Consider the following 11,185-nt stretch of genomic DNA (forward strand, 5'->3'; position numbering starts at 1 on the left):
TTGCAAGTATGGCCACGGCCATGCACTCGGGGCTAGCGTCAGGCAACGCAGAGAGCACGATCTCATGGAAGAATGCATCCCCTAATCCCGTGTAGATTGATGGCAACAGAAGCAGCCGCGTGCACGTATCCATTGTTCGGGCAGTGCATCACCCACCAAATGTCGACCTTAGACACACTTGTCAAGGAGGACCCTATTGCAACATTCCCGTCGGCCAACAGGAGCGTGACGTGGGCACCGGTAAAGGGGTTCAGTAGTGTCACGAACGTCGCCTCCTCCATTAGCGCCAGCCACCCACACAACGAATCGCACAACATCTTGTTGTGCACGTCTAGGAGTGGCAAGGAGAATGCCCTCCCCTCTGACACTGTTGTAGAAGGTGACACTCTTTGACTCGGGACTGAATGAGAGCAGCAGGAGCGGTGCTAAGCTCTTAAACGACACGGTTGCCCGCTAGGGGGAACACATGGATCGGAAGGATGCCATGTCATTGCCGGAGACAAGACCTTCTCGATGGATTCAAGGAGCTCCGAAGGGAGGCTGGAGCTCCAGCCTGGCCTCGATCTTCTTGGAGAACGATGCTGCTGAGCCGCTATAGATGCCATCAACTATCATACAAGAAATGGTGGCTAATGTCTACTAACCAGCAGATGCAAGCATGCATCTGCAAGAGTATAAATGGGGAATGGATTTAGACGAACAAAACCATGAACAATTACAAGATTGGGAAGAGATAGTAAGTATAACCGTGTGAATCGAAATAAAATTGATTATTTCTATACATGACCATGATCGTTATTTTTATACACGACCATGATCATTATTTCTATACGCGAATATGATCATTATTTTTATAAACAAACTGGATGGATTATTTCCATATGCGGATACGTGGGTGAGGGAGAGACCACCGCTATAAGTGTTTGATGATTAATATAATTGATTATTTCTATATGTGAACATGATCAATTATTTTCATACGCAAATAATATCATTATTACCCTACGCAAATAATATCATTATTTTTATACGCGAACATGGTCATTATTTTTATAGGCGAATATAATCAATTCTTTCCATATGCGAGCAGGCAGGAAAATAAGATGCAGATCAGGCAAAACACGTAAGAAGGTGTTGAATTTGATCTGGAGAGGTGCTCAACACAGCTTCATAGTTTAAATAGATCATTTGCTTAATAAATGGTTCAAAGTGCGACATGATTAAATGAGCTGCCACAGCAACCATTTGGTCGCAACACGTCCCATATCATGTCGCTGTGGTGTGGCAAAAATCCATATTCGAAGAAAACTAGGTGAAGGCTTAAAAAATATTAATTAAAAAGTTTTAAAAATAAAAAATCATGGTGATTGACCGTAAGAATGATTTTGGTCCCGTGAAATTTGGTGAGAAAGGTATGCTCGGAATCTCCCAATCCCGAATCCCGATCTCAACCAGCAGTGAAACTCTCGACCGCCGCCGTCCCCGCCCATCTCCCATATTCCAGCCACGGCAAGTGGGCGGAAGGAGGAGGACGAGGCGGAGGAGAAAGGAGGAGCCAGGCAGCCGCTGCCGTTGGAGGAGGAGAAGATGATACTTCCGGTGGCGAAGCTCGGGACGTTGTTGCTGAAGACAATGTCGAAGCCCATCGCGGGCAGGCTCAAGGCGGAGGCCAGCCGCCACCCCAAGTTCCGGCAGCTCATCATCAACCTCGCCCAGGTAGCCGTGCTACCCATCCCGCTCTTCGCATCGCGGTAGCTCAGGATACGGATTGGATTTGGCGGCCGTGTAGGCTTTGTGGTTTTGGGGTCTGTGATGATTTGGTTTAGTTTAGATTACCGGATCGTGGTCCAACGGCCAAGGGTAGAAGATTTATCCACTAAGTTTAACCAATCAAATCTTGAGTTGGGGAAGTTCTTCGCTTGCTGAATACTTCCTGATATTCTTGCTAGCTTGTACTTTGGTTTGTGCCCATTTCTTGACTTACTGGTTAGTATATGGGGGGTGCGATTTGTTCTCTGGGACCATGGTTTACTGATGGACATGGTCAACATACAGTTTCTATGTTGGAGGTGGACATTTTAGTTTCCAGAATGTAATTGCTCGAAATATATGTTCCTGAAATGAGAGGTTCATCTAAACTATGCAACATGTCCATCTGAGTGTAAAGGTTTGGAATCCTGATACTTAACAACATTTCCATCCGATATGCGCAAATTTGGAAGCTGAATTGAGCACCTCTTTTTAGAGCCCTTCATTTTAATGCAGGAATCCAGAGAAAAGACACAAGAATTGAGGTGGCATATCTAATGAGTAGCTAATTTCTTAGAAACCCTAGAACACAGGAATTGTTCTATTGAGTTAGATGCTTTACATGAACGAACTACATGATTTTGGAGGGAAATACTCAAATTTCCATGAGCTTGGACCTCTTGCTGAATTTCCTCCATGTTTCCTATGAATTGTGCTATTTCATTGAAATTTTATTAGTTGATTCCTTTGCTCCAAGGGGTTGCATAGAAATTTTTTTCCTATAGGATTCTGTTCCCATGAAATTTCTCCAAAACTCCTACATTCCCACATGTCAACATTCAACACGATAAATCATCAACTTTTCGGGGGTTTTCCAAATTGTTAACCAGAACAACATGGAGATTTGATCAAGTGGTAGTTCCGTTTCTCACCGATGATTACTAATTATCAGCATATTAGAAATATCATCTATAGATGATGGTTTGGGACCTTCGGGTAGTAATCCACTCGAGGGATCATGAAATTTTGCCAGAATAATTGATTTCTAACCAGAAGAAATAATTTAATAAATCTTCTGGAACTCCACTTTGTGTAATCCTGGTTATTACCTTTTTACGTCAAAGCAGTTGGCAACTTAAACCACTATGGGCCTGGACTTGTCATTTGCAGTGTACATCTTCTGTCCTAATGTCAAAAAAGTGATGGCCTAGTGAGCTGATGTACTAGTTGAGATATTTATTTCATCTACTACCATTGAAGATGTTGGAACTAGAGTTTGACACTAGCCATCAAAGTTCATGGAGATGAACAATATATGACTTTCGTTACTATATTGGTATTTTACTGTGAGGGCCTGAGGGGAAACTGCATGTCAAAAGAGATCATGTTTTCTCTTCTCTTTTCTTGAAATTCTTAATTGATTAAGTATCCTTTCCTAATATCATGCAAAGAGCTAACAGAATGCAAGATGTCACTTAGAGATCACTTAGTATGTTGGTCATTTTGACATTATGTTTACAGGGATCTCATGAATTGATCGATATAAATCTTGCTCTGTAAATCATCCCAATAGTATATGTATCAAGATATTCAATATATAAATTCCCAGATTAACTGTTTTCAGTTTTCACCTGACCACTACCTGCTATTTAGCTTTTTGAGATAGCAACTGAATTTTGGCAGACAGATTGCTTCTTGATCCACTGGTTTGTTTTCATATCTCTAAGAACCAGTGTGCTAAAACAGTACAACCAAATTAATTTGGGGATAGAATTGCTTTCCATGCACCATACCCTTAAAACACCTGAAGTGCAAGAAACATGATTGTCTACTAGTGAACAATGTAGGTCACAGATCATGTAACTAAATGAAGTGTTCATAGATAATCAGTTTTATCTTTTTGTTTGTGTATGTTTGACATCCTTTCAGCAAATGTTCAACCTATGAAATTTGTAAGAAAAAAACTTGACTGATTCACTGCATACAATTTGTAAGTTAACAGAATAATTTAGAAGTCCGATTCGTATGCTAGTCTGAGTTTGTGGATTTGTTGAGATAATGAGTCAACATGTCGCTCATTGATGTCCAGGCTATAGAGGAGGAAAAACAGATGGGCATTTGGAAAGGATTGCCTTAGCCATTGTGGCTTACCTTAACCTTGCTTTAGGTGCTTTCAATTTTCTCAGTCACCTTACTTAGCATGTGTGCATTAATTCCGTGAGCTTAATAGCTTTGAATTAACAATATAAAACTCTCCAGCCTTGGATAATACACCTTTCTACTCACAATTTTGTGAATTCAGTTTTCTTCTCAGCTGTTACAATTCCTTCACTTATTTAGATAACCTTTTTGGGCACATACTTCTTTTGTAGGCAAATCACCGCATCTCCACGAACATCCAAAGAAGAATTTATGGCCATTCAACTAATGTTGAGATTCGGCCATTGAATGAGGAGAAAGCTGTTCAAGCTGCTGCGGATCTTATTGGGGAGCTCTTTGTTTTCTCGGTATTCACTTAGTCATAGCTGAATGTGTATTATGAAACCTACTACATATTTTCCTTGTTTTCCATAATATTCATGAGTTATGGATGTCACTAAAATCCTTACTTTTTTAATGATTCTCTTAATCCAATGCAAACCTGAATTTTTTGTGTGAACAATAATATATGTTGTGCTTATCTGAAACTGGAAATATTTTTAGCCAAGAAAAGAGTAATCCAGTCTCATGTTATCAGGACATCATTTTTACTGTGTGTATTTTTTATATAATCTGGTAATTTGTTTTATTTCAGTCATTTGCTAAACTTTAGCAAACCTTGTGTAGTAGGTTGCTGGGGCTGCTGTAATCTTTGAGGTGCAAAGAAGTGCAAGGTCAGAGGCCCGAAAAGAGGAGGCTCGTAAAAAGGAAATTGAGGTAATAGCCCTGGGATGTCCAAGTTTTGTATCTTGTGATCTATTGTCCTTTCACTAGTTTCTGAGTTTCTGATAATATCCCTGTACCACCACACGTGCCAGGAAATTGAATATAAATGTTTAACCTAGAAATGAAGCACAAAATTTTCACATAGTTTCTTGCTGTGTCAAAACAGCAAATTTATCTACCAAAAGAAGCTACAGCAGTTAACCATCCAAATGCTTGGGAATGTTTCCGCATGAAACCTTAACTGTTAGTTACCTTGACTAAAAACCATCAGAATAACTCATATTTCAGTGAAGGCATCATGACTTCGAGGTTCCCCAAATCAGTCACAACCACAAGGATTTAGTAGGCTGCTTTGAGCTTAACATATCAAGTTTCTACGTTCAATGAGTACAACGTGAAGTTTAGGTTCTGTAGCAGAGACTTATGCTTGGTCTCTATTGGTGACCTTTTTGTTGACCACTGTTATATAGGCATATGCTCTAACAGGAATTCAAGAGTCAATATTACCCAATACCCATGCTTAGTTGATATCTAATTTTCACACTTTCAACTGATGTGAGCTATCATGATTCACAAGCATGTTTCTATGTCCTCCTGGAATATAATTGTAATTTAGACATGAGTGTAATTCTCTGTTTCATTATGCATAAACAGTAATATACAGAAAGGAGTCCTGGAGAGGCCATTCGTGTCAACATTTTAATCTTCTGTTCTAGCTGTTCATTATTTTACTAATCTGTGCTGCGTACTTTTTGTAAATAAGTCCTACATTTTCATGAGGATGTTATCTCTGTCTTGAAGGCATTGAGACAAAAGGAGGATCAGCTAGCTCAAGAGTTATTGAACATGAAGCAGAAGCTTAGTGAGTTGGAGTGCCTCGCCAACTCGCAGGGTCTCTCTGGAGTCCTGTTCAGGAGCAGCAGTGTGCCAGACCAAACAAAGGCCACATGACCAGTTTGTTTGACTGAAACAAAGTTGTCACGTCAAGGACAGAACTCTAACCAGGTGAACCGACAATTCTCCTGCCCAGTTTTCTGAAGCACTCATCGTGGTGGCTGTGTTATCCCCCTGACCATTACGGGAAGATCCCATCGATAGTTCTTCGAGATTTGAAACATCAGTTTCTTTATTTCCGCATTTAACAACTTGGTTCGTGCAAGTTGTAAATGTGCAAGATATACACGACGAGTTTGTTTGTGGAAGCTTGTTGTCATACTGTTGGTAGTAACTCATTCAGAAGTCATGTTGTGGAGGGTTCTTCTACGCACCAATTCAGTGTATCTTGTGTACCCACCACGGCTTTGAAGTTAGTAGTTTTTTGTGGTACGAAAAAGGAACTAGTAATTGATGCCCGTGAGTTGTGAAGTTCTGCAAGCAAGCCGGAAAGGGGCACTATTTTGCTCATAAGTTGAATAGAATTTCACATGTATCAGAGAAACACCTAGCCACTAGCGAATAGCCGAATAGGCATTCAGCTGGAGATTGTCAAAGAAGAACCGTGGCAGCATAAAATGTTACACCTGGCAAATAAGGTTTCCTCAGAGCATATGCCAAACACTACAGGTCTACAGCCAATAGAGGGATGCCGGTAGAGTCCAAGCTATTCGGCCTCTTTCTTTTGCCTGACGCAGAGGGAGTTGGTAGTGTACTCGATTACTTGCAAAGATCATAGCAGACCTGTGGTGTATGACTCCAAGAAAAGAAAGATCAACTACACACTGCAATTGAAGCGTACAAGTTACACAGGCCTAATCAATTAATGGAAAGTAGGACTAATGTTGACTACATACACAAGGAGCACCGGAGCTTACCATAAGACGCATCAAATTTTAGCGAAGACAGGATCTAGCAGCAACAACACAACACGAACCACAAATAATAAAACGCAAGAAGTGCCCTTCGACTGTAACATCCTTCTGTGCCTGCCGGCTCATAGAATCCAGCAACTCTGCTTCCGGGCGCTCTTCTTCTTTGGCTTCGGCGGGCACAGCACGACCTTTATGGCGGAGTCGAACACCGCCTTCACATTCTGTTAGTTCCATGGATAAATCACCATTAGAACCAGATGCAACCACAGCCAGAAAACGAAACAGGGGTCAAATTTCCAACAGTTAAAAGTCAATGTGGCATTTTGTTTTCGCATATTCGATTTCGCTGATTTTCGACCAATTCTCAGGTCTTTTGGTCAGGACAACTCAGATATTCAGTGCTATGTACTTCGCACTTGATCCCTGTTGCTTCTCCTCTTCTCTAATCGGCTTTACACCAACATTAGTTTAGTTGTACTCAATCTCACTACTATAAGGTGTACGGATCAATAATGTTGCTGTACTAAACTACTAACAACCTCACTAATGTTACACTACTGATTACTACCGAAGTACTTCTGCTACTGCCAACCAGTTGTGTTATGGGTTGAAATGCTGTACTAAACTGTAGCACCGGGTTATTAGTTATTAGGGATTAGATAGATTAGTTAGAGATAAGATCTATTAGTTAGTCTTAGAGATAAGATTAATTAGCTTAGATGGTTAGGATTGGCTCCTAAATAAAGGAGAGCATAATATCCATTGTAATTAAACAAGAGAAATCAATCTAGTTTCTAATCTCTTTCTTGTAAGTCTTTTCTAATATTATATCTTCTTAATGTATGATCTAATCCCCTCCTAGCAGCAGATACCGTCTAGCTATCCTCCCGTTGGATGCTTATCCTAACAAGTTGTGAGCAGTCTATATCCATACCATACCTGTTGAGTCTTGGAGCTGCATTCTATGTAGGCTGCTGCACCTATCATCCTCTTCAGCTCCTCGCCCTGTTCATGAGCAGAGCAAGAAGAGATCAAGAGCTCAGCTACTGTTGCAACAATCTTTGCGCTTACATGTACGCGCGGTGTGTACAAACCCGGTATAACATTTACAAGACGTATATGAAATCACATCGATGAGCATGTTAGATACTTAGATGCAATTATATATGCATGTTGAACTTACCTGTGCAGTAGAGATAGGCGCTAAACCAGGGTGGTCCAGGAAGAACTGCTTGTCCTCACGCAAGTCTGCAAGTACTCACTCCTTATCAGATTTTGTGCCATGTTCTTCTGGTTTAGGTAGGGTTCATACATTATGAATTCAAGAAGCTACTTTCTTATTCAACAAGGGTTGTAATGAGGTTTATTTTTTGGAAATGCATTCATATTTAAAAAGTTGGTTGTAAAGTCTGGGGTTGTTTGCTTACCAAGCTTTGTTCCAACTAACACAATCGGCACATTTGGAGCATAATGTCTTAGCTCTGGTATCCACTGCTCAATATGAAAGAAAAAAGATTTACAAAAATTAGGGAAAGTGTTAAAAAAAGGAAAATTTGATTTCTAAGAAAATTTTAGAAGGTAAAAAAGTGTTACCTTCTTGTGAATATTCTCATTGCTCGCTTTGCTGATGAGGGAAAATGCTAACAGAAAGACATCAGCCCCTTTGTAGCTAAGAGGCCTCAGCCTGTTGTAGTCTTCTTGTCCTGCAGAAGGCCAACCAAACTGTTTAAAAACAACACAATTTTCTTGTACCACCAGAAAAACTGAAAAAGGCTCCAAGGCACATTTTTCTTATTATGCAGCTAAAATTGTAGCGAGTACTACCTTTCTAATCACCTAATTACTCCTAAAATAGCAGCAGAATCTGAATATACTGTGGGACTTCCTGATCATTTTTTCTTAATTATGATTTTTCAAGAAATAAATAAGGATATTAAGGAGGGGCTATCTGGCACAAATAATCAGGAAAGTCACAATCTTACTGCTGCTTGGGAAAACAATGACACCTCTTACTAACATTCAGGTAACCGAAGAAATGTATTAGAAATTTCTGAAATAGTGCACCAGACATCAGATACTAAAGGTCAGCCTGCATACCAGCGGTATCCCAAAGGCCGAGGTTCACCGTGTTGCCGTCGACGACGACGTTGGCGCTGAAGTTGTCAAATACCGTGGGCACGTAATCCTGTCATCACCGCCACGAAAGAAGATTCAGCGACCAAGGACGAGCACGGCTCGGCTCCTCGCTGCAGCAGAACGGAGCGGCGGCAACCAAGAATCAAACTGACCGTGGGGAAGGTGTTGCTGGTGTAGGAGATGAGCATGCAGGTCTTGCCGACGGCGCCGTCGCCGACCGTCACGCACTTGATGAACCTCGCCGTGCTCATCGTCCTTCTCTCCCTGCCGCTGCTAGCTGTTGGTTGTGGTGGATGCCTGCCTGTTCTCGGTAGGTCTGGTGGTTATGGGCAGATGCAGCAGGGATACTTATACATATTTATATATACGCGTACATACAGTTGCCTCGAACGACCTTGACAATTACTCAAAGGATGATAAAAGGGAGATAGCGAAGCAAGGAGAGGGACAGCGTGGCCTTAGTGTGGCTGGCTCAAGTGCTATGCAGTGGGGCTTCACTCTGGATGATGAATCATGCCTGCGTGCTCGCTTCGCATCGCACCACTGGGCCCCACCAAATCGGCCGTCAAATGGCGCGCATAATGCCGTTGGTTGAGCTTGGGCCACGAAACTAATCATCAATTTAAGCAGCACAGGGATTGCATGCAACTGAACCATGTAACCAGTATTTATCAAACTGGGGATGGAACCATTATTGTTTGATATACTTCAGTTATACATTTTTCTGTACTCTGAGTGTACATATTTTCTTTCTCATAGATGTTCAGGAAGGAATATGTATATCTTAAAAAATAATATATACATCTTATAGAGTAATTAAGTATATATGTATATATATATCAAAAAATAGTATATACATCTCATAAAGTAGTATATATTTCAATTTTAACAGGATCAACTATAGATTGAGCCATGAGTACGTACTCTAGAAGTCCCGACTAGTTTCCTATATATATAAATGCGAAATAAATGAATGGGTCCTTACTTGCCAAAAAAGGAAATAAATGGATCCTCGATATGGTGTAAGGGAGGAGAGAGCATGCGTTCGTATGCCATCATGGACACTGCATTACACTACCACATAAACGAAAGCAGATGGAGTGACAGAGATGGTTTTTAACACCCGTCACTGATAAAATACTCAGAGATAGTTACTAAGCAGACGTATCTATAACATGATCGGCTGTTTAGATGTACCAAAACTCACATATGTTTTTTACAAATCCATCTATTTCTATTGTAGAAACACACATGGATCTTCAGAAAACCCACCTGTGATATTGGCACAGATGAATTCTTCTAAGATCCGTCTATATCTGTATGATAGACATAGACGAAATACTATAATAAATTGTTTTTAGTTAAAGACCTGAGTATTGTTTTAAATTTGATCGCTTGATCTACTTTTTCCACTACCCCATTTTACAAACCACTCACCTCCCTCGCTAAAGCGACAAAGTTCATACATCTACTCGTCTCCCTCGTTGTTATCTGATCTCCTTCCGTAACGGTGATTTTAAGGTCTTATTCAGACGATTTCACTCTGTTCGATACTCGATCTACTCCATTGGTTGAGTGATTTATCCATTTCTTGGGACTTTGTTTGACGGTCCACTATTTGTTAGGGTTTGATTTTGCGAGATTGGTTGGAGATCTGGGTGACAACCAAGGTTTGGGGCTGCACTAAGGCAAGTCTGAATTACATTGCAGCTTTTAATGTGTTCTGTACTGAGTGTTATTATTGTGTGTCATAGATCTGCAATAGAATATGTCTTTATTCACTGCTATCAAATACTAGGAGGATGGGGTTATTCCTATGCATGCTTCCAATGTCAAGATGCTTGGCGTCGATTTCGGTCTTGTGGAAGATGTGTTCTTCGCTGCTATGAAGGGCACCACTGTAGACCCAATTTATGATGCGAATCGCGTTCTTCTGTCTTTTATTTTAGATGAAAATTTCTCTATTGGTATTCATCATAATAGAGATATTTTTGTGAACTGCAAGACTAATTTGAATCGTCATCTCTTACTTAACAAGAGCAAGAGATTTGGAAGGAATGTTGTTTCATTTTGACGCATGATTGAGTTAATCAAGATGGTGCCTGATCCTGATGACAACGAGAAAATGTATGAAGACAATTCTTTTGCTGAGATTGTGGTGAAATACAGGCGTGTTGTTGAAGCTCAATCCTTAAAGACATATTAGGGATTCATGTTGTGTACAAATTTATGTTCTGAACCATGTTCTGATGTTATTTCTATATTTAATTATATTATGAACCATGTTCTTTTGTTAATTAATTTAAATATGCTGCGTGTGATGTATATGCTTATGTGATATATATATGCATGTGATGTATGCCATATTACGAGGACAGTTAGAAAGCAAAATGTGTTCTCATAGGGGAAATGGTCACATAGACGGGTTTTCAGTAAAATTCGTCTATGACTCTTTATACAGATGGGTTTCCTTAAAATCTCTATGTTATCCTTAATACACAGAGAAGGTTTTTCAGATGTCTGTGAGATTTGTGAAACTAACATGTATGATCTATATTATAGACACA

At 40.3% G+C, this 11,185-nt stretch overlaps 2 protein-coding genes across 3 annotated transcripts; one reads left to right on the forward strand and one right to left on the reverse strand.

Moving 5' to 3' along the window:
• Nucleotides 1-1,379: 1,379 nt before the first annotated feature.
• On the forward strand, nucleotides 1,380-5,876 carry LOC133918836 (OPA3-like protein). The gene is made up of 4 exons (XM_062362911.1): nucleotides 1,380-1,716; nucleotides 4,122-4,256; nucleotides 4,579-4,665; nucleotides 5,476-5,876. The coding sequence occupies exons 1-4, from the start codon at nucleotides 1,588-1,590 to the stop codon at nucleotides 5,623-5,625; spliced, it is 501 nt and encodes a 166-aa protein (XP_062218895.1). The 5' UTR covers nucleotides 1,380-1,587; the 3' UTR covers nucleotides 5,626-5,876.
• A 343-nt stretch (nucleotides 5,877-6,219) lies between these two features.
• Nucleotides 6,220-8,976, reverse strand: LOC133918835 (rac-like GTP-binding protein 7). 2 transcript variants are annotated; one of them, XR_009909845.1, is made up of 8 exons: nucleotides 8,771-8,976; nucleotides 8,580-8,667; nucleotides 8,076-8,185; nucleotides 7,910-7,973; nucleotides 7,666-7,730; nucleotides 7,422-7,487; nucleotides 6,486-6,703; nucleotides 6,220-6,392 (listed from the first exon to the last, which is right to left on the reverse strand). XR_009909845.1 is itself a non-coding variant. In XM_062362910.1 (7 exons), exons 1-7 carry the CDS (start codon nucleotides 8,867-8,869, stop codon nucleotides 6,605-6,607), a joined length of 591 nt encoding a protein of 196 aa, XP_062218894.1. In that variant the 5' UTR covers nucleotides 8,870-8,975; the 3' UTR covers nucleotides 6,399-6,604. The 2 variants fall into 2 exon arrangements, 1 of the variants encoding a protein (XP_062218894.1); XM_062362910.1 differs by lacking the exon at nucleotides 6,220-6,392 and having other exon boundaries at nucleotides 6,399-6,703; nucleotides 8,771-8,975.
• Nucleotides 8,977-11,185: the final 2,209 nt, after the last annotated feature.

The sequence above is a fragment of the Phragmites australis genome, chromosome 5, assembly GCF_958298935.1.
Source record: "Phragmites australis chromosome 5, lpPhrAust1.1, whole genome shotgun sequence".
Classification (NCBI taxonomy): Eukaryota; Viridiplantae; Streptophyta; class Magnoliopsida; order Poales; family Poaceae; genus Phragmites; species Phragmites australis.